Source organism: Poecilia reticulata, chromosome 21, assembly GCF_904066995.2.
Source record: "Poecilia reticulata chromosome 21, P_reticulata-male-v2, whole genome shotgun sequence".
In the NCBI taxonomy this organism is placed as follows: Eukaryota; Metazoa; Chordata; class Actinopteri; order Cyprinodontiformes; family Poeciliidae; genus Poecilia; species Poecilia reticulata.
Genome location: NC_088850.1, coordinates 24,108,134 through 24,132,538, shown reverse-complemented (window position 1 = coordinate 24,132,538; position 24,405 = coordinate 24,108,134). Strand labels below are relative to the sequence as shown.

At 38.0% G+C, this 24,405-nt stretch overlaps 1 protein-coding gene across 4 annotated transcripts in view; it reads left to right on the top strand.

Moving 5' to 3' along the window:
* Nucleotides 1–24,405, top strand: part of bach2b (BACH transcriptional regulator 2b) — a 97,161-nt gene that overhangs the window by 12,685 nt on the left and 60,071 nt on the right. For 2 of the 4 annotated variants that reach the window (XM_008398477.3, XM_081602573.1), the window contains exon 2: nucleotides 4,609–4,744. The exons of 1 other annotated variant lie outside the window; for it this stretch is intronic. In XM_008398477.3, the coding sequence (XP_008396699.1) occupies nucleotides 4,706–4,744 (39 nt within the window). In that variant the 5' untranslated portion in view covers nucleotides 4,609–4,705. Of the gene's footprint in view, nucleotides 1–4,547; nucleotides 4,745–24,405 lie in introns of all 4 variants that reach the window. One more of the 4 variants, XM_008398476.3, reaches the window with a different exon arrangement.

The following is a 24,405-nucleotide window of genomic DNA, read 5'->3' as shown; positions in this document are numbered from 1 at the left end:
AGTAAGATGCTTGTCAGTAATGGTGCAATCATCAGTACATTCTTGCTTTTGCAGAGAAATTTGTTTAATATTTATTTACTACATAATTATGTGTAATAAAATAATATATACATATTATTAATATGTAATAAATAATATATATTTATTACACATAAAATAATATTATTTATTACACATAAATAATATTTATGTGTTTTGAACAAAATTTTGAATAAATGTAATTTTAGTATTCAATTTATTCAAAGGACATAATTAAATACATAGTTATGTATTTCATTATCTGTGTGTGTTCGTTTGTGTGTGTTTGTGTGTGTGTGTGCATGTGTGTATGTGCGTGTGTGTGTTAACTAAACCTGTAACATTGTACAGATTAATTCCACACAGAATGATGATTTCCCGCCTTTAATTCTTATGAAGGTAATTTTTTGCTGAGCAATGAAAACTTGATGTTTAAGATTAAAATGAGTCTTGGTTCTTGATTAAAATTTTTAATCTGGATTTCCAATTAATTATTCACAATGAATCCCATTTTAATCTAAAATTATATGTATGCAAAATAAGGAACATTCTCTTTTTGCTGAAAACGTTTTGCTGCTACATTATTGAATAAAGAAACAAATGAGCTCAACAGCAAATATAATTATTGTTTTTAATCAGTTCTGATCTGCTCCATCAGATGGGATCAGATTCTCTCTATTCAGCAGAGGCTCTGAGAGCAGAGTTTTAGGAGCTCCTGGTCCTTCATGGAGTTTCTTTAGAAATGTGACTGTTGACGTTAGCATTGTGGACGTCTGTGCTGATGTTACATGTTTAGCATTGAGATGCTATTTCAGGCTGGAATAGCTTCGTTGACAGACTAACTTCTTTTTGCACAACTTGAAGATAACAGTAGATAACAGCGTCCCATCAGGTTGTTTTTTGAAGCAGATATGCTGCTGTTTGATGGTGTTGCTTGTGTGTCAGGTTTATACACAAATTCAAAGTTTCTGCTTGGAAGATTTGTAGGTGGAAAAAATGTGATTAATTGAGTTAAAAGTTTGAACGTGTTAGGATCTATGTTTGAATTAATCAAATTAAGTTAAGCTTTATTAGAATATTACATCACACCAATAAAAAATGTTTTTAACACAGAAATACAGACTTAGTGAAAAGTATGTTTAAAACCCACAATATGCAATGTGTAGCAGTCTAACAAAAAAGTCTTCTCATCAGTGATGTTGTTGCACCAGTGGAGTGTAAAACAACAAAGCATGTTGAGTGTGTGGTTTGGTAAAGAAGTGCAGCTGTACAAGAGAAGAAGAGAGTTGCAGGGAAAGAAGGGGGGGGGCATCCTGTGAGACTAGCACAGGTGGTTGGGGTGGAGAGGTGGTTGTGGGGGGAGTTGGCTTAGTGGTGGGTGGGAATGAGGAGGCTGTGGGCGTGGAAGAGCAGTAATGAGCCCACTTCCTGCACCGAGCCCCTCGCAGCACTGTAAACCCGTAAGCTCACAACAAGATCAGCAGGATTTGCTGCCTGTGGGTTTTTACCATTTTCAACACGCAGCCCCACGTTCTCTCAGATCAACTTTTCCTCTTGATTTTCTGTCTAAGCATAAAACAATAAAGCAATAAGGAGAAAAAGAAATTATTTTACAACAAGATGAGTGGATTTCATGTATGAGGGATTTAAATTTGGGAAAGGTTCTGGTCTGTTTCCTAGTTTTTCTTTAACTAAAGTGAACCAAGACACTGAGTCTCACTAGGAACATGTGAAGTGAACCTCTGGGTTGAAGCCCAAACCGTAATGTCACAAAAAAGTCATGAATGAGATGGCAACATTTTATACAATCTGTTGTTTTAAAAATGGATGGAGGCATAATAAAAATGGATAACGGATCTATAATCTTTAATCAGTTATAATAATTTGCTGGTTCCCAAAAACTGCTTTAAAAATATCATATACTTATATTTTTCCACTTTAAACATGCCAGTCTTTGGAAATTACTTCAACCTGAAATATTCATGCTATATGTAATTGTATTTTTGGTGGTTTTGACACTTAAAAGTAAAAAAAAATCATGTATGTTTAATAAATTTGACAATTTCAAAAATACATTTTGGAAATTATGTATAAATAAATTAAATTTAATATTTTGCTTATTAAAATCAAAATGTCTTAGTGATTGGCAGCTGGATTGAGTTTAATACATCATTATTTTTTTCAGTAGTTTCAGATTTTAAAGAACTCACACTGAAGCTCTGAAGAAAACAAGCATTAAACTGGTTGTTGGTTTGGTTGTGAGACGAGTGATGCAGGTCAAATTATTTTTTTAAAGTAGAAATAGGCTCAATACACTTTTAGATCCATTTACTGATTTGATTGCACTTTTATTGCCTTTTACTTATTTAGCTTTTATTTAGTGTCTCTTCCTAATGTTTGCCTTGCAGAAAAATAATTAAAAAAAAACTTTTCCAATGTTGATAAAGTCATTTAGTTGTTTTGCTCCTGCTTGGTTAGAAAAATGTGGTCCAGTATAACCAGAGAAAAGGTCATGGATGAATGGTGGCAGTGGACTAGCTATCACAGAGAATTATTAAATTTTTCATTTCATTCACTCAATAATGAATATGAAGAGTTTATATAACAACTAAAAGATATGAACAAAAATGATGAGCAACAGAAAAAGTTGTCCATTGAGTACTCCACCAGATATGCCCCCTTCCCCCAGAGCCCCACTGCCCCCACCCCAAACAAGGACCAGCAGATAGACAACAGATGGGGAACAAAACAATCAATCAATCAATCAATCAATCAATCAATCAATCAATCAATCAATCAATCAATCAATCATACAAACAAAATTTGACAGTTATTTCTGGAGTGAACTTTGAAGATCCAACAAACAGAATGGAGAAGGTGGAGAAAACTAAGGATTCTATGACTTAGTCAGCTGGGGCAGTTTCCCCTTCTGGTACAACATGCTGAACACGTGCTGCTGTGTTCAGCTAGCTGCCTAGCCAGTGGTATCAAGGACAGATGGAGAAAGGTCAAGCAGGCTCAGCCATCTAAGGTCCTCTGTTGATGTTAAGCCACTGCTGAGTTCCACATCAGTGTCAGAACAGCTCTGTGTGGACACCTGTCTGCTTCTTCCTCTGACCTTTACAACCTTTTCATATTTGATCTGAAATTGAAAATGACACCACATCACAACTGGTCTCCTCATGATTGGTTCTTAGCATTCAAGCAGCTTGGAAGCATTCCAGCTAATCGACAGCTAATGTGTGAGAGCGGTACCTCCTTTTTCTTCTTGTTTTAGTTTAATCTTTTCCCTGGTTTCTCTTTCTTCTTTCAACAAATGCTGCAGAAATGCAGCACATCAGCTGATTTGTTATTGGAACTGAGTAAACTGGGATTATCAGCTTTTACTTGTAAAAAATTATCAACAGTCAGTTTGAAAAGCCAGACTGGAAAAAATCATTTTTAAAAACAATGCATGCATGAATTGTATTTCTCTGAAAAATACAAAACATAATTAATAAAATGATAAATCTGATCTCTTTTAAACTATGCTGTATATTTTTATATTAAACGTAAAAAACATAAACTGATATTTATAGCGTTTTCATCCTCCGTACTAAGGATTTATTTATACAGTTTAAAATGTTTTAAACAAGTTTGATCTTTTTGCAGTTTTGTTAAAATGTCAGGTATTTCAGGTACAGAATTATTTTGTTAAAAATATTTCTATTCCAAAAATATAACTTGTAAGATGCAGTGTGTGTGTGTGTGTGTGTTTTTGTTTGTTTGTTTGCAATACATTTTAGATACATTTAAATAACATTATTTTCCTTGAGCATTGCTCTATCTAAATTATTTAACATTTTATTTTGAGTTTTATGTGTTATTATTTTTAAATACTTAATAAATAGCTAAAATCAGAAAACTGTGCTGCCAAATGTGGGAAAGTTTTATTTTATAATGAATTCAAAGCTTTTGTTTAAAACATATTATTTTAAAATACAAATGCAAGGATCATGTGTTTGTAATTTCTGCCGTTAACAAAAATAGGCTAATTAGATGAGCTTCAAAAAGTTAATATAATAAGAAGGAAAGAAAAAAAGAAAACGAGGAAGAGAAGGAAGGAAGGAAAAAGTCTGGCATGTTTTAGTGCAAAAAAAATCTCACAGTATTTACTGCAGTTCAGTTTTCCATCTATAACTCAACAAACATTTTTTAACTGATATATTTTACCCTGAAGAAAAAACAATTCTGCTTTATTTTAGTCACCCAGTTAAAGAAAAGCTAAAGTTTTTTTTTACTTTTTTGCTCTTATTTTTACTCTTGAAAGGAAGTGAGTTGTATTTATTCCTTTTTTTGCCACATTTATGCATTTGCAGGTTAATTCTGATTCTGTCGGATATTTTTTACTCTGTTTTTAATAAAAAACAACAATTACCCCCTCCCCCCGACACCCTCCAGTCGACACTGTGTCTTTTTGAGTTGCCTAATGTGATGGGAAGTGTTCTTGTAAAATGTCTGACTTGAGCGTGGTGCACATGTTTGCGCAGCTTTCATGTGACAAGGGACGAGTAACTGTGGATGATAGGAGGGTCTGTGTTGGTGCTGCAGGGCCGCCCTCCCCACGCCGTGCCGAGCTGCCAATCATCTGTCCCACCTTGCATCTTTCTGACTGACAGTGATGTGTCCTCACGCTGCTCGTGGATAAATGATCACTAATCAGCCCCCGAAGATGAAGGACAAGTCTGTAAGTAAAACAAACACTTTCTATGCTTCACAAGGTTTGTTTCTACATGTCAAAACCTGATTTGTTTCTTTGGCAGGAAGGCTGTTTTTTCCTGTTGTGGTTAGGCTGTTTGAAGGCGAGGCAAACATTTGTCATGCTGACAAAACACAAACAAAAACTGTGCTACTGCTGCACACGTCTTCATTAGTGTTGAATAGATCTTCTTTATTCACATAGCAGTAAAATTTCCCATGACTTTTATACTGTTAGATGTTTACACAAATGTGTTGATGGGAGAGAACCATTTTTAAATCAAATCACATCAGATAAAGTCGCCGGAAAAGAATCAAGCCCACCTCCATGTTGTTAACGACGGCAGAAACTACATTGCTCAAAACTATTGAATACTTGGCAATGTGTGCGTTTCCATTTATAACTAACTGTTGCAAAGGAAATAAAGCTTCCTTGTCTGACTTCCTTTGCAGGTGCTATAGCACAGGCTGTATAATAGTTAATTTTTAATGATAATTCATCCACAGCTTTCTCTGCTCTGCCTGTGCGGTTGTTTGAACATGTCTCATAATAATGAGCTCTGTAATACCAGTCCTACAGTTTCACCCTGTCTGTCAGAAGAGACATTCAAGCAGATCTTGTTAAGCCTTTAAAAGAGAAAGTACCATTCTTTGGTGATCTTCTGTGGAAGCGTTCACATGTTCTCTTTGCTACACAAAGTGAGGACTACTTTTTTCTTCATAGTTTTCAAATAAACAGCAGGTGTATGTGTGTGTGTGTGTGTGTGTGTGTGTGCGTGCGTGCGTGTGTGTGTTGTGATGCTGGTGAGCCATGGTTTGTGGTACAGTGGAAGTTGTAAAGATTAAGTGCAGTAGCAGAACCAGAAGTTGTGAGAGTGCCCGGAGCACATGGAGCAGTTGGTGTCTGTGGATCCCGCTCTGACACCTGCTCAGTCTCTGCTTCTTTTTACATTAAAGTTTATTAAGAGCAGATGAAATGTATGTTTTTGTTTTTGCTTCTGCCAAAAATTCTACTCATTATTAAATATCTGGAAAGGAGATAGGGAGCTATTGCTATTTGGGTCAGAACAGCACATTGTTGCCGTCAGCAGCAGGTGATGGTATGATTGGGTAAACAGACCAATGCTGGGAAATGGGTTCTTAAAAATCTTAAACTTTAAGGGAATGTAAAAATACCAGACTGAGCTTTAAGACTCAGTTTCATTTTCAGTATCTAGGTTTTGTTGTGATTATTAATTTTCTATATTTTGTACTAATATTTTAGGAATTTCCAAAGAAAACAAAGAACATTGCAGAGAACCTAAAATATTCTCTTCATGATACTGTCATAAAACAGTGTTTGTAGTCAGAGGTTTCTTCAGATTTGTTGTAACACTGATCACTATAGGAGCGTCTTCCTGCTTACAGCCAACAGCTCTTCAACTCTGTGCAGAAGAGACCCTGAGTCAATACTTCCAATAAACCATCATTTCCTACAGCTACATGTTTGGGGAATACAGTCTGGAAAAAAAAAGAAAAGTCCACTGCCCTGAACCCCACTGGGAACCTCCTGGTTATTCCACCAAATACTGATTTCTGAACTCTTCCTGAGTGAAAACATTAGTATTGTTGTTTCTAAATGAATATTAACTTGTTTTCTTTACATTATTTGAGGTCTGAAAGCAAATTTGACCATTTCTCATTTTCTGCAAATAAATACAAATTGTTTTGCTTGGAATTTCGGAGACATGTTGTCAGTAGTTCATAGAATAAAATAATAAAGTTCATTTACTCAAACATATACCTGTAAAGAGTAAAATCAGAGATTTTTCCCCCAGAGCTGTGTCTGCACCAGCTTTGCACAAATAGAGAAGGAAATGTTTCCTTATTCGTCTCAGGTCATGTCTGAACTTGAATTTTCAAATTGCAGATCACAGTTTAATTTAGGTCTGGACTGCTGACTGCTGTGATCTGAACCACTCTATGGTAGCATTCGCCATATAATAATCTAAATTTAAGTCTAGATTTATTTTTGTTGTTGCTGCAAATGAACTTTAAAAGACTGAAAAGTGTCTTAAAGAATTATTCAAGCAGTGGAAATGAAGGGAATGTAACGTTTGTTGACAAACGTATTTCAAGTGTCATTACACTTTTCATGTACAGACATTGTCAAGTTTTGTCAGGTTTGGTTTGCTGTGCGATTCCCCACCAGAACAGACATATTCAAAAACATTTTAATGTTATTAAAAAGCCCAATTATCTTACCACTAAGCAAAACACATTATTTAAATTAATTACTCACTGATGGATGTTTGAAAGCCTTCACTTCTGTTAATTATGATTTTCCACTTACAGCTAATGGAAACATGACATTTAACATGAGAATATGGCATCAAAACAATAGAAAATCAAAAAGTTTAAAAAAACAGAAATGTGGGCTTAGTGAAAAGTATGTTTAATAACTCCTTATGGGCTGTTTTTTCAAAAGGTATTTTTAACCTGACAAACGAGACTGATTGAGACATATCTTTGTTATCACTCTACAACAATCTAATTTATTGAATATGAGGTAATATTCATGTGTCTTACAGCAGTATATATCCACACCAAACACAGATTAAAGTCCCCAACATTTTGAAGGTCACAGAAAGAGTTGGACAATTTTTTCCCTGTTCTGTATGATTTTATCATAGCTGCGATAACCTCTTCACATGTAAACAATATCTGGTAAACAATATCTGGATCTATCATTCTGTAAATACAGATTGTGATAAAACATTGATTAAACAAGACCATTTTTTTCTGCTACATGCTTCTTGTGTGTCCAATGATGCTGCTGCTGTATCTCTGGCATAGACGTTTTGATGATTTATATAGATAACTCACACTTTATTATGAAACACCTGGCATTTTTGCACCAAACTGCGTTGATTGCTACCCTTTTTTTTTTTGAGCCAATTTTAAGAGTTGCTCTTAAATTTTTTACCTGAAGTGGTACTTAGGTTGATGCTTTTATAAGAATCAAGTAGTGTTTGGCTCTGTTCTAAGTTGTGTTTGATCATTTCTGAAATGGAGCTTGTTTTCTGGATGTAGGAGTTGATTTAGTTTATTATTTGGTACAGTTCAGCATCAGCAGTCAAACATTTAATTTCAAACTTGTCGCTGTGTTCGCCACACAGCAACAGACTCCATAACATATAGAGTTTTACTCATGTGGATCCAATAAAGAACAGCTAAAGCCCCGCCTCCTCCTGTCTTTGTAAAAACATGGAAGGAATGCAGCTCTGACTCAGCAGGTGTTTCACAGCAGACATTTTGGCTTGTCACCACAGGAAAGGCACATTTGTTTCTCATGACACAGAATGTATCTGCATTCCTTCCACTTGAGATAGCCTCACAGTGCTGATGTGTAGCTTGGAACACATTGCAACACTTTGGAACATGGCCATCAGAAAAACAAAATACTCTTCAACTCTTCAATACTCCTCCTGAACCAAATGTCAATCAGGACAACGCTCCTAATCCAGTTTACTCAGTGATACCCTCAAATAGGAATTTACCTCTGAACTCCAGATAAATCATCATACAGCTTGAATTTCCTTATATTCGAAGGCTAGCATGTCTGTGGAAAAGAGGGGAAAGAGTTGTTTTAATTTTGGACAGAAGCATATCAGTTTGTTACACACTGTGGAGGGATGCACTAAAAGTGAAATTGAAAACACTTTTATATCAGATTTTAGATGATGTCCATGTGAAACACATTATATTCTGCGTAAAGAGCAGGAGCTGTAAGGGATTCGTGAGCTGCCTGCCTTCAAATCCAGACACAGTTTCATTATTTACACATGACCCATGTCTGAAAGTTTAAGAGCTATTCCTTGTTGCCTGGGTTAATACGAGGCCCCTCTGAAGTATCTGCGTTCAACTGTAAGAGCCTATCTGCTTCCCATAATGCACCAGCCCATCTCCTGCCTGGTGCAGGCAGTGAAAGAGGCCATTGTTCCTGTCACTGTGAGGCATATTGCATACACTTATTACACAGAGTGGGAGAAATGATTCCCATTATACCTCTGGAATGTCTTTGAATCAATCAGTCTATATGGATAAATGCTCTTTCATACAGAGTTTAATCTATAAATTCATCATTTAAAAAAGTTTCTGGCTCCATGTTTCAGAGAAAAGAACAGAGGAGTGTTCTCTATGGTATAAAATAATTTGGTATAAACAGAATTGTGACTTTTTGTAAGCTAAAGGGTAATAACTTAACGCTAGTGTTCTAGCATTCCATCTTTAGTGTGAGTAAAAACCACATGCAACCTTCTCTCTTTTGCAAAAAAAGAAATAATAAAAAAGCTTTGATTATCTCTCCCTGTAATTCTCCTCTCACACTGATCTGGATGATGTGTCGCTAACATCAGCTGGAAAAGCTTGCAGCTCCTCTCATGGATTTTTCCAGCATGATGTAATGTTCTGCTGATTCTCCAGTTATAATGCCATGTGCAGTGACATTCAAAACTAAAGAAATATCCTGCACTTTAAAAAGTGAATTCTCTCAACTCAGGCAGATCATTTATGCTTCACAGACCACACAAACCCTTTCAGCCCCCAAAACATGGCATTGTGTGCTTTTACATACGTGAGAACATTTGACTGTCCATGTTCTCAGGTTACAGGCACATACATTCTGTACAAAAATAAGGCTGATCCATTTGTGGAACAAAATAATCTATCCAGAGCAAAGTCACTGAGCCAAGAGAGACACAACAACTACTAGAGGTGTAAACGAAGAACCTGGTGCACCGATCATGAAACACAGCCTTATCCGTCAGTGGTGAATCTATTTTTACCCTGGCTGTATCACATATCATGTATTGCTCCTTTGTTCAGAGCTGTGGGATATTTCGAGATACTCTGATAGATCTCAGATAGTGCAGGAGTCAATGAGATGTGGAACCTCTCCACGACAGTTGATATCTGTAAGGTGAGGTGAGGTAAAACCCAAACTGCCATTGACCTCATTTGGAAATGTTCTCTTCTATTCTAGATTTTCACCAGGCCAATGGTTCTTACTCTGTTAAAGCAACAGGGTTGGAAATTTGCAGTGTCACCATATGGATATGGGTCACCTTGTAATGAAATGGTCTGCAATGCAGGCCTGTTATGTTGGTTTCATATAAAACCAACAGTCCTCTCCAAAAGTGCTATATAAAACATGAATCCTTAACATCCTTTTAAATAACTATAAGCCCAAGTAAATATACCAAGCTGTTGAAACAAGAAGTAGAAAAGCAGTACAATGGGTGTGGCGGTGGAGTAGGGGCAGAGCGTGTGACCCATGTATGGAGGCATCAGTCCTCAACATGGCCGTCACAGGTTGGAGTTCTGACCCAATGACCTTTGCCATATGTCTCCTCTCACAGCCTTCCTCTTGACTCAATGTGAAGAAAAGGCCACTAGAGCCAAAAACATCCTTCAAAAAAAAGAAGGGTAGTGCATTCAATTTTGTTTGCATTAAAAAAAAGTTAGTCTCTTGATTTTGCCTCATAAACCTTCAACATTTGTAGACATATGAGGAGCTTAACAGTTGTTGTGTTCAAAGATTGCTACTGCTGAGTTGTTGGTTTCTGCAGCTCCTCCACGGTTTCCATGATGCTCCCATCCTGGGCCTATCAGTTTACATGGACCTTCCTGTGTTGGAAGGTGGTCAATGGTGGGAATGATTTATCTTTGTGGACAGAATTATATACGGCGTTTACATCTCAACACGATTAAACTTACAGCATCAGATTGTTGCTATGGTAACAAAACAATCTAACTCTGAGTATTGTTCTTTGAATTTTTACAAAGTAAACTTGCCAGCTCCTTAAAATCTTAAATTTAAATGTTAATCAATTTAAATAGTTTAATTTATGTATACTGAAACCATTAAATCAAATTCAGCAGCATTCATAATCTCAATAAATAAATGTTGCATTTATATATCTGTGGTCTGTGTTAAAATATTAGCATTTATGGGGCCCTGAAGGCCAGGGTGGCCTGACTTACTTTGGATTAAACAGAACTGCAAATAATTGATATTCTTTTTAAATGTATTTTTTGATTTGTTGTTTTTAAGACTAGTTGTGGATTTAAATAGCATTTTGGTGATGTTTTCCCAAAACATATAATTACACTGTAGTATTTTTACTTTTCCTGTCTACTTAGCATCTTTAGTACAAAAACACGGTGGACCGCCGGCATACCGCCTCGGCATATCGAAGCTTAGCAAGTTTTCTGGGGGAAACCCTGCCTGGGATATTGTTTTAGAACTTGTCTCTGCTTTAGATCCCTCCCTCCATTTGTCAGTATCCTGTCTGCTGTGTTGCTTTTTCTCTGAGGTCAGAAACAAATAAGCATTTGTTTCTGCATTTATATCAAGATAATATTAAACCCAGGTGAACCCTGAAGACAGTTCCTCAGCTTGCATTTTATTTGCGATCACCAGAGGTTTGAATTAGTCTTTACTCTTATGTTAACCTCCTACCTAACAGTTAGGCACTATGTTGTTTATTTCTTTGTCACATAAAATCCCAGTGCCATGCAAAGTTTTTGGTTGCAATAAACTGAGAAAGGAGATGATTATTTCTGTAAACCATGTTGCTGGTTAGTACAAACCAAAAGACAGAGAAGAATTCTGCAGGCTCACCCAAACTCAAGCTACTGCTTTAATAGCATTCATAGGCAAATGTACGTTCTTCTTTGTTTCACTTCTACCATCTCAGTGATGCAGCTCCAGAATGAGCAGAATGAGAATGACAGCAGCAGCAGTGCTTATTATCCCATTCAGAAAGACACTTGGAAAGTGATTTGTTGAGTTTAGAGAGTAGAAGCCCGCAGACTCCCCTCATGCTGGGTTTGTTTGGGTTGGGCTCTGATCCTCCTTTCCAGTCAGTTTCTGTGCAACTGTTTTCCTCTGATTCTTACGCAGTTATGAATGTGGTGGGGGAATGTGCGTGGGGTGAGGCAACAAAGGATCATATAGCACAGGAATTCACGCTGTGTTGGGTCATCTTGGATTTTTTTCCTCCGTTCACCATTTCTACCCCTGCTGGGCATAGAGAAGGAGTTGTTTGCTAGTGAAACCCTGTTCTCCCTGGGCTCTGAACACAAGCATTTTTCAAGTGTTGAAGAACTGGAAATTATGCGCTGTTTTCTTGGTAGAAGCGCCGCAGAGTCCATTCATTCACTTCTCAAGGGTCGCTTTGGCTTTTATTTTGAGCCAGAATCCATCAGGGACGATAAGCCAAGGGCTGCATTCCAGGTCTTTTCAACAAAGTCAGTCTTCTCCTACTCTGTCAAGTGTAAACTCTGCACAGCCCCTTACTCAGTGCCCAAGGTTTGTTGAGTCATGTGAGATCATGTACACAGAAACACAGGAGAGGTGGGGGCAGCTACTGTGGCCAGCTTGGTAGTGGGTGGAGTTGAAGACGAGGGGAAGCAAGAGAACTAAAAGTCACAGGCCAGCAGACATGAGAACATGCTGCTGCTAGCTTTGTATAAGGTAATGTCTATCTAGCATGTTGGGTGGGACGGGTCCACTGATTTATTTTAATACACTTACAGCTCTGCCAGTGGGGGAAGGGATGTGGAGTCTGCCAGTTCATCTGAGGCCCGCTGTCACACCTCGGATAGGACAGGACTTATTAGTTGACAAACTCACCACAGAGGGATAAAAAACGCGTCAAAAGAGGCAAGTTTGGTTCCAAGTTCAGACTTTTCATCTGCGTGATGTGGATTGTTGTTAACTCTGCTGGGTCTAAGCCAGGCAACTTCCTGTTACACATGCATGTTTGGAGTGCATTTCCTCGCAGTAAGGCTTAGATTTAGCATTCCAGTCTGTTTAGTATTGCAGTGATATGGAATAAGGAGCATGGAGTTGGGAATGTGGGCTTGATTTCTCTGATTTGTCCAAAAAAACAATAAGAGATCAGTTCCTAAAAGGCGTTATTCTGACACAATACCCTGTGAATATTCTCGTGTTGTGTTTATGTTACTCTGTGCTTCATTCAAACCAGCACCTGCTTTACGTTACACACATTCCCAGCTGGTACATGTGTAATCTGTGCACCAAGACAGAGGAAGACAGCGGGGGCACAATGATAGTAACTTTCATCATCGAGTTTAGCTGAAGAAGAAAGAGGAGAAGTTGGAGCTGTAAAAGATAACCTCCTGCCTCATGCAGTTAGGCTGGCAGACAGGAGAAATCCCATCCAACTCCTCTGACTCTGGTCATTCTGGGAGAAGAAAAAGAGCAAATCAAAAATAAAACTGATACATTAAATCACACCAGTTTAACTGATTAATAAAATGAGGATAAAGCCATCTGAGCTTGTAGAAAGCAGCACTAAAATACAAAAGCAATACATGCTGTTGTATTGCTTATATGCACCTGAATTTTCATAATAATGCCCACAGATGTTAGATAGAAATGTACGCTTTAAGACACATTTTTCAAAAAACTCCACAATAATTCATACTTTTTGACAAGTAATGTTATCCAAGGGAAAATATATTTCATTATTAAATTTAAAAAAACTAGCATTCACAGAAACTACTAAAAGCACTTCATCATATGTAAGAAAGTTTGATTGGTTTGCTTGTGAATGACCAAATGTAGATTAAGGAGGGTCTGAGCTCAAGGGAAAGGAGCTTTGGTGAAGTGGAGGTTAATGCCTCTGCAGAGTTCTCCACTTCGCTCTGTGTGGAGCTGCATTGTCCCTCAGTGTGCTGCTCCTGCAACGGACAGGCAGCCGGTACTCGATGTTTCCCACACATACACACACCTCCAACATGCACTCCGGAGCCCCAGCACCCCACTGAACGTCCCCATCAAACAGTCGATGCATGCAGATTCCCACTCAAGACTGACAAGATCCCAGAGGAAGGGGGGAAAACAGCTTTCTTCAATTTTGGGTTGAATCCAAAAGAATAATCTGAACAAAGGTGAAAGAACTGAAACTTTACTTTTTTTCTTTTGTTTAGCTTAGCCATAAAAATACAAACATATTTAAAACTACCCAGTAAATGTGTACAAGTTGGGGTCATTGTTTTGTTGGCTATTTTCTATTCTGCATTCCTGCTCTGAGGCCTAGTCACCATGGAAACCATTATGTGGGGCAACTGGTAGTGGAAAAACTTTAGAAACCTTCTTGGAATATAGTAATAGCTCCAAAGTTCACCCCCAACCACCTCCTCTCTCTACTCACCTTCAACCTCTCACTCACCATTGTCTTACAGCTAGTTAGGATTTCAGGCCACAGCACTGGAATGTTGAACCCTAAGTTCATTTCACAAAAGCAACATTCTCTGGATCCTTTAAATTCTTACTTTAGTCAACAACAAGAGATGCAGGATTTTTTGATGCAGAAAATCAATTTGATGCTATGCTGAAAACTCTCTGATGTAGCAAAAACCTTGCAGGACAAAAAATATTTTGCTGAGACACAAACTTTGCAGAGGAAGTGTTGCTGATTCAGATTAAATCAAATTGTCAGGGTGAAGTATTACCTTATTGCTCACAACTTATTTCCATGTGGAATTATTGCTGACAAAATAAGTACATCAACTGAAAATATTCAGCATCTTGCCATTATTCAAAGTTTTTCTTCTTTTTCTGCTTTGCAGCTCTGTGTGCCAAATTTGTTTGCAGAAAATAAGACTTCCCAGAGATCCACTCAGCCACCTGGCTGAGATGATTAGCATAGCTGAACCCCATAGTTCCTTGGCCAGATTCTGTATTGCTTTAATTGTGCATCAATATAAACACACGTGTCAGTCACATTTACTGCAGGAGATATTTTGTGTGTAACATGTCTGAATAGGAGCATGAAAGGCGCTGTGCTGTGTGGGGGATCCCATCTCATTCTGTAGCACTCTTAGGATGTCTTTGTTTGTGAATTAAGGTGGGTGATAATTTCCGTTTAATCTTGAGCACAAAAAGTAGATGAAGCACACAGCGGTCTGTACCCCACCCCCACCTGCTTTCAATGATGGCAGAGGGTCTGGAAATATTGACACACAAAGCAAAGAGCAGCCCTGAAAACCCAGGAATCCCCCTGAGAAGACACTGGGAGGGAGGGTGAGGTGGACCCTTGGAATGTACTCCGAGGAGTTAGTCACTTATTTACAAGTTGAACTCGGTGAACCCTGCCTGACTCAGCCACTTCCACCCAGGCCAGTCTGGCTTACCTCTCCCTCCCACTTGTCCCTCTGTTTTGTTCTTTACCCAGGCCTGAGGCTCCCCATTTGCTCGCCCTGCCCTTCCATCCCCTTATTGACAGGCATGTCACATTCATGCCCCTCATTGGGCGGATTCTTAACCTATGCTTGCAGCAGCCTAATCCAGCCCCCACATAACCCCAGTCACCCCATTGCTCTCCATGAGCTGCAAGAGTTGAGGTCATGAGTTTGGAACTAGTAGCAAAACAAATGTCAGTGGGAAGTTGCGATGCCATGAAGTAAAGCCAGGGAAGCAAGTATTGTTCACACATTTCCCTCTGTGATAACATCAAGCAGTTTGTGGAGGAATTTTGACAGTTTCCAAAAAGTACAGACTGATTTTCTTGTTAAGGCTTCAGGATTACTTCTGCTGTATGCTTATTTTTCTGCTTACGCCCAAGATAACACATGAGCCCATCTGTTATTAGACAACATCCTCTAAGTCTGGTTGGTTGTTGTGAACTCATCCCAAAGATCAAAAAGAACACACTTTCAGGGATTTTTGACTGCTTTGTGTTAAAAGTGACAGAAATAAAAGGTCAGAAGCTGACATGCTAATGGCAGTGTTTCTGACTCATTCTTAAAGCCTCCTGTTTGCTCTTAATTTCTTCTCTTATTAGTCATAGAAGAGGTCAGAGTTTGTCTTTAAAAGCAAACTTTTACTAAATACTTTTTTATTAAAATTTTATTTGTTAAATCTCTGAAAAGTTTTTTTTTTAAATAAATAATTAGAGAAGAATTTTACTTTATTGAATCTGTAGCAGCCTGCAAATAACTTGATGTTTTAGATTAGGAGCATAACTTCTCTAAGGTCAGGTTCAATAATTCTAAAACTCAAATTGTAAATCTGAGTTTTAACATAACCAACTAGTTAAAGTTAGCTAAATTTTACATAAAGTTCACTAAAAATCAGATTGCCTCATTCAGATGAATGTATTTGAACAGATTTTCTCAGTTAAAAGCCTCCTTTATGAGACACAATTAAATCATGATCTGTTTTAAAAAGTAATAAGACTATTGATTAGTCATTACTCCCTTAAAATGTAACTTAGTTACTCAACTGATTACTTATTTTCAAAAGTAACTAAGTTAATGAAATATGAAATTATTTTGTTAGTCATATAAAAATTATGTATATATTTTTTGTAAAAAATAAAAGTCTCAAATATAAATGTCAAGTACCCCAGTAGTTCTTAGCTACAAGTGCCGAACACATTACTAACATATTATTGCTATCTGTAGAATATAATATAATAAAAATAGCTGTTATTGTCTCACAGAGGAGAAATAAATTGGAGTAGAGAAAGAAAATTAAGGGGAAAAGTATCATACTGTAGATTAAAAAATTGGATTTGAGTTACTTTGGCAGAAGCAGAAATCCTCTTCTGCACCATTAAATATAACATTTAACCCAGTGGTTCTTAACCTGGGTTCGATCGAACCCCAGGGGTTCGATGAGTCGGTGTCAGGGGTTCGGCGGAGCCTCTGCCGTGGAGGTAAAGACACACTTGTGTAAAGTCGTGATGACACCCCGCGTCATCACTTGCTGCAGAGGATCACGTTACATTGCTTAGCCAATCAGTGCTGCGGAGGAGGAGCACTGATTGAAGGAGTTCCACTCTCAGCATGAATTTGAACTTGTGTCTTTAATTACTTCAGCAAAACTCACAGTTTTTACTAGCTTTCAGTAGCTTTCAGTGTACTTCTAAATCTGCTGCTTCGTTGCATCTTTTCGGGGTTGCTACTGCCTCTAGTGGCGTGGGGGTGCTAACACAACTAATAAAATTACATTACTAAATCGGAATACCACAAAGTCTTTATTATTTAGTATACATTTTTCATTCTCTTAAGAATGTATAGCTAATTAAATTATCTAAACAAGACCTTAAAGTGGTTCCAGTTTCTCTCGATGGCCAACCTGTTGAAACTGTAGCACATTTATACCTTGGGTCGTTCCTGGACAGTCAGCTCAACTTTGCTGAAAACACTGACTATATTTTGAAGAACTGTTTTCAGAGACTACCTTTTAAGAAGACTTAGTGATCATGGGGTGACCCAACTAGACCCTAGTTGGGTCACCCCTATGTCTTGAATTTGGAGGGGGAAAAAAATCATATTTTATTTATCACTACAGAAGGGTTCAGTGAATGCGCATATGAAACTGGTGGGTTCGGTACCTCAAAAAAGGTTAAGAACCACTGATTTAATGCAACACACTAAATGTAAACAACAGTCAACTATAAGCATTAACAAAGGAACATGGTTAACCAAGGAAGGGGGTGTACTGTACTGTCCTTGTCATAGAGGTTATACAAATGTGTTTTCTTTTTTTATCTTCTTATGCTCTTTCCTTTGGTTTGTTGTTTTGTTGTATTTCCTTCTATTTCATGTAAAGCATGTTGAATTGCCTGGTTACTGAAAATGTCCTATATAAATAAAATTATCGTACCTTGTATACATTATAATTTCTGTGTTCAAATGAAAGGTTTAACCCTTTCATTCATTTTGCCCAGGTCCCCCTTGAAAATGAGATCTGGATCTCAATGGGGTTTTCTGGTTAAACAGGACTGTGGTTAAATAAAGGAAATAAAAAAAATGTTTTAAAAAAATTAGATAACTTTAATCTGACTACTAATTTTGACAAAGTAATGCTTCAGATTACCAGTTGATGACAAAAGCAGTCAGACTACAGTAATGTGCTTCCAGAATTTTGGTGTTTTCATTACCGAAGACAACGCCAACATAAACCAAGATTCTGAACATCTGAAACACAGAGTTCATGCATGAAACTTAAGTTTATTTTTCTAAAAACTGAATAAACTTCAGCCATAAATCATGCTAATATTAATTTATATTCAGTTTCAGTTCCTTGTAGTTTCATTGACATGCTTGTGTCATATGTGTTGGTTAAAAATAGCACATGTGTGAAGTGAAACAGTGCTTTAAACTTGAGTGTCCAGTTGTTTCTAAGGACCAGAGTGTAGTACCTCTCCTCTATGCAATTGGTTTTTTACAGTTTGAGGGAGGATCCATTACAATATGTGGGGCCAGCACATGTCTCACCAAGACTTATCTACCAGTTTTAGTCTTGTATACATCAGTAGTTCAATGGCAGAAAGATGGGAATGATTCATCTCTTTGCAACAATGCCATCACACATCATATGTTAATCTGGCCCAACAGATTTGAAGTAAAATGCCATCCTGCCTGCCATTGCAAAATTAGTCACAGTCACATCGTAATTTTGTAATTTGCAGCCATAAATTAGGTTACACGAAACTGACTCTGTGGCTTTTGTGGCCATTAACTTTGCATATTCTCCTTGTTTTTCTTTTCCATATAAAGTACTCTTGGTCCAGTTGTGTCTGCCAGAGGTTCCTTCTGGTTAAACAGGACTGTGTGCGCAAAGTCAACAATTAATTGAATCAGTTTTACTCTCTTACATAAACAACTGTTTATCATTTGACCTTCTATGTTTAACTGAGTTTGTACTGTCATAATTTGACTGAACTGGATTGGATCTTAATATGGCTGCATGTTTGGATTGCACTAGAATTAGCAAAGACCACTTTTATATTTCCTACTTTATACTAAGACAAAGATCATTTGAATTAATCATCCTGTGATAATAATACTAAACCCTAATTGTTGATGCTTCCCACTCCTGACAGCATGGTGGTGACATTTTCTATTTTAACTCATTCTCCACTGTTCCACTTTCCCTCTATGCTGTGTTCATGCTTCAAAATAGGATTACACACAGTTATTGTGTTATGGCGGCCCCTTGGTACCTTGGCCTCAATTCTGTTTGTGGTAATCATTGGACAGGACATTAAGGTGTCGTTGTGAAGTGAAGGGTCTTGGGTTTGAAAGCCTGAGGGTCCCATTCACACTTTTTGCTGTTGGTAAAACAGCATAAAGCTGCACTAGAACAGTCTACAACTATGTGAAGTTACCGGGGTGAGAGTTAGCTCCTCTGAGTCTCCTGACAGAAACAGACTGGTCACTAGTCTGTCTCTGCACCAAGTCGACGAGTTGAAGTAGGGTGGGGTGGGAGATCCAGACATCTGCAGCAGTCTTTCTATATTCCAGTATTCTCCTGTGGTCATGTGATGTGAATCCTGATATAAGTAATGAGGTCCTGAATACAAATGGCTGAAATGACCTTTGTCCAAAGGATGACTGGGCTATGCTTGACCCATAGGGTGAGGAGTTCTGTCCTCTGATGGAACCTTGAAGTAGAGCCACTCCTCATCAGTTGCCGGATTTGAGATCTGATCAGAGTACCTCCTCAGCTCCCCTCTTTGAATGTCTTCCAGCCTTGAGGAGAACCTAGAAATGATCCAGAACCTGTTGGAAGGACTACTAGCCTGATATAAGGTTGCGTCACTGGTTTGGGATGTCCTGAACCTGGTAGGAACCATAACTAGCTCTCCAGTATGCAGTGTACAAAGGCTTATTTTGTACAGTTTAACCAATTAATTAATTGATGTAAAATTAATTAGTTGTAACTATTTGTTCATTAGAAAGTTTTATTTTTGGGCCATTTCTATTTGTGGGGTTCTGAGCGTCTACAAAAAGACAGTGATGAGTCAATTTTGACTTCATTACAATAAAGATCATAAAATGTTGAGAAAAAGTTTGTAATGGTTCAAAATAGAAGTTTTTAACATAATTTCCTAATGTAAATCAATTGGATTAATTTATTCCACTTCTCTGCAACTTTATTTGTTTTAAAACTGTCGCCTCAGTAATGTGTTTATGTGAAAATTATGCCAGTGATGGTTTGACGGCTTGGACTTAGTGGCATGCCTGTTGTTAGTTTGGAAATTTACCAACCTTTTTTCTTGAAAGCTTGGTGATTCAAAGAGTCCCTCTGTAGTTTAAAGCCAGACTACCAGCTTCCGTCTTTCTGGCCCACATTGCTATGTTCAAGTATTACAATCAGGGAAATATACCACATGTAAAACTTAAAAGTTGCTGATATTGTGGGAAACTCAATCAAATCAGTGGAGTGTGGTGTGTCTCAGTGGAGATGAAATGTAAGTAGTGCAATGTGCAAACAAAGCTCAACTAAGAAAAGGTAACAGCATATTTGTGCAGGAGAGCAGAGCGGGTCTAAAGAGTTAGGGTCTTGTCTGGGACACGACACCAGAACCTTTTTTTAAGAGACCCCAGAAAAAATACTTTCATTCTTTAGTTTCATAACCTATGAACATTCTTGTGCTGTTTCAATTACAGCAGAAAGGCAAACATTAGTCAGTTTAACTGTAAAATATAGTGGAGTATCAAAATTCAAAATACAGCAGAATGTAGAAGATATCAGGTGAATAGATCCTGAGAAGCAGGCTGAAAGATGTAAAACATTTGTTCAATTTAGTCCTGCTGTAAGATGGACAGGTTACCTCTGTCAAAACTAAGTTGTTAGTGTAACAGTGCAGCTTTTACTGACATGTCCTCTCTCAGGCACTTTCCGTTTGTGCGGATCCGACTTTTTTCTCTCCTGCTGTGGCAGTTCATAGTTCTGGTCCTGTGGTGGAAAGTCACTGCCATTGCCTGCAGTAACGGAGAAATACATCACTTTCAGTTCACTCAGCATTCATCTGATATAAATGTGCAGAGTGACAGTTTTTGAAAGCAGCACCATCTGGAAATGAAACATGTTCCGTGGGACAGTTAGGGACAGGTGTGCTGCTCTGGCTCCAGCTCCACCTGTGATAAAACTTACCTTGTCTTCGCTCGAGGCGGGTTATCAGGCAAGGAGGGCTTCTAGGATAGCTGTGGACTAACAATGCAGAGAAACCATACAGATACAAGCTGAGTGTATCCATCAAACGTTGCTTTACAGTTTCTATAAAAACTATTCAACCCCTGGGGTGTACTACACTTCTTATTGCCTTTACAATTCAGTCATAATCAACAAAATTTTATTTCTTACAAAACAAAATACAAAAATATTTCTTGATTTTAAAGTGAAAATGGATTTCTACAAAAATACTAACAAATAAAAGCGCTTAACATAAAATAGGTAATTTAAAGTGACTGACCTAATTCAACAGATATCCATTCCACTCCCCATGAGTGGAATGGATATCACCTGACTGCAGCGAGTGTGTGTCCAGTGTTTGTAGTATAAAGACAGCAGTGTATGGAAGGTCCACTCACTGGGTAGTTAGTATTCCTGGATATTACAGCATCAAGACTAAAGAGAAGCTAATCAGAGAAAAACATATTGAAAAGTATGTCTAAGCCTGCCTTGATCTGGCCATTCTAGCAACCTGAGTGACCATGAAGAAGGAGACTATAAAGGTCACCTGGTCACCATGACTACACTTCAGTTTCAAACTGAGATGGAGGAACTCTGTGGAAAACTGTGGCCCTTATGCTGACCAAACAGTTTAGATGTGTAGTAGTCTGAGGCTATGTAAACGTCTGTCTTTAAAGGAAGAGAAAAATCTGTAAAACATTTTCCGTCTCTTAATCTTCCCTTTAGCTAAAAACTTTTTGGTATTCCAAGCTGACCACATTTTGCCTGATCTAATGTCAGACAGTGAGAGAATAACAAAAACACTGGGTGTTTTTAACAGTATATATACAGTATACATATATGTATGTTATGCTGTTCTGTTGTGTCTTTAATTTAATGTAAATTGTAAGTTTGGATGTGATATAAGATTTAATATTAACTAACCACATTTTTATGTCAATGTTGATGCATTAGCGCAATGAATCTGAAAATTTTAAAGTGTTAATATTGCATAATACAGATTAACTGAGGTACCTATTTTGACCTTAAAGCCTCTCTTCCAGGAGGATTCCCTAGTTCACAGCAGTGTGTTGTGGACTTGATAGATGGAGTGTGACGAACAGCAGTGAAAGACGAAATGTTTCCATGGCAAAAGACAGCAACAAAAGTCGATTTTCTACTTTCATGTGTTGCGTTGCTAGCCCAGGTGTGAACATCTTTGTGTGCAAGCTCAAAATTTCTTATGCACAAATTATTCTGGTCGCTTGGCTGGATGAGGACAAGCAACTGTCACCTCTTTGCTCAAGTTCAACTGGAAATGAATGGAGAGGGACATTTTTAAGTCAATTTTTAAAACAAAATTCCTTCCTTAAAGCCTCCCTGAATATAAAAATCTGGAAAACTGAGACTCTTCTGACCTTCTGACATGTTTGGATTGAGATAATAAAACAATTTATATATATATATATATATATATATATATATATATATATATATATATGGACTATATGGGCAGTTGCTTGAGGTGGTATCAGAAAGTGTCAGGAAGTTAACAAAAAATTTAAATAAACTAAGGTAAAATAAATATTTCTTATCTGTCAGTTGCCCCCGGATCAAGTTTATCTTAAGTGCATTGAGTACAAGGAGACTACATTACCTCCTTTCTGCTGCTAAGAAGAAAAAAACAGATCATTTTTTGCATTTAATTGGTGAACGTCCTGCAGGAGGGGCTTGCCCAGGGCTCCATTCCTGCAAGAAATACAACTGTGTGCCTATTTCTATTTCAAGCTTACAAAGTTAGGCATAGTTATTACTTGTGATTAATCAGATCACCAGAGTGTGATTAATCTGCTTAAAAAATGTTATTGATTAACAGCACTATTTATTATATTTGAATGTTGCATGCTTTAGCTCAAATTAACCAGAAAGTCAGAGCTCATTTAGGGTTTTTGGTGTTTTTGTCTTTTGTCCTGCTTGTTTTGCGTCTCCACTTCTGAGCAGAAAGTAGGTCACAGGCTGGCCGAGGCGAAGTATGAGGCAGCATTTTGCAGGACGGCCCCAGTGGAAGCAGTTTGTGTCTTCAGGAAGCTTGTTGCAGAGGAGACGTTAAACACACAAGTTCCTGTTTGACATCTGTTTGCAGCTAGCCTCACAAACCGAGCTGAGGCCTGGTTCACCCTACCACTCCCTCAGCCACGTTTGTCAGTTTAACTGCTCTGTGACCCTCTCCCTCCCCATAATTCCTAGAAACCTCCCCCCAAAGAAATCTGATGACGCATCTGTCTTTGACTGTGCGCCTGCAATAACGAAATCCTAACAGATAAAATCAGGATAGGCAGGTTCTTACACATCGCTCTCATGCTAGACTGCAGACCCCCAGGCCTGGGAATAATTAACCAGGTGTGTATTTAAGGAGACAAGCCACCCCTGCTTTTTTGGCCATATGACTACTTGATGTGGAAAATCTCATCCTAACATTTAACACCTAAAAATCCTCATTCTGCACTTTGCCTACAGGTTTGATTTAAAAGAAAATTACCCACGGCATTGTTGAAGAGAACTACCAGCATGCGCGGTGTGCTTGCACACAGTGAGGTCTGTTATTTCACCAGGCAGTTTAGAGATAGTGCAAATGAGTTTTTCCATCCGGTGTAAACCTTTACTGCCCATTCACAGGCTTCCCTACCCACACCTCGTGGGGTTTATTTTTAGCTCCAGGAGATACTGTAGTCCACCAGATATCAGAGGCCCAATCTCCCTTCTACTACACCCAGCTTCATTTGAAACCCTACATAGGTCGAGGTGAGTGGGCCCTGTGCTGATGTCAGAGAACGGCAACACGAGCTGCTCCGGCAGAGGGCCAGCACTGAGAGCCGTGTTCCTGTGACACACACCAGACTGAGCTCCACAGTCTGAGTTAATCCATCTCCTCATGCCTCCTATTACCTGGATTTCATGTAGGATCTAGAAAAAAGATGTTGTCCATCTGATAGCCAGTGATCAGTCTTTTCCACAAAGATACCAGGAGCAAATCGATGCCAAAAGCTGACTGTGTGCTGAGTACAGCTTTAAGCCTCTCGGCGCAGTCTGACTGCAGGAAGAAAAAGCTGATCAACATAATGGGCACAACCTCTGCCCAGCAAACTGACGAAACAGCAGAATGCCTCCAGTCATGGTTAGTGAGTTCTTGTTCAAGATCATAGAGTATCACCTGACTCGGAGAAAAACACCTTCAGTCCGCTTTATGACTTTAGAGGTTTTTTTATGTTGCCCCTTAAGATTTTTTTGCTTTGTTTTTTTAAGGTTTTGTTGGCTCTAGTGTAAATGAACATAATAACATTTTGCAAATATTAAATATAAACTTTATTAATAGCACATTTTTGTGTTAGACATCCTTTTTTATTGGTCTGATTAAATGTTGTGTTTTTGTTGGTGTAAGCAGAAATTCATCATGATAAAAAAAGGCTCAAGAACAGTCTGTGTGGAATTAATCAGCGTATGTTTCACTTAGTGAAATACATGATAATTAGTATTGAATAATGCCTTAATTTATTGAATATGACTGTAGATATAAATTAGAATATAAAATAGAGTATTTCAAACTCTGCATTTTGATATATTTTGAAAAGTTGTGCAGACCACTGATCATGGTCAGAGTTCTGATAACA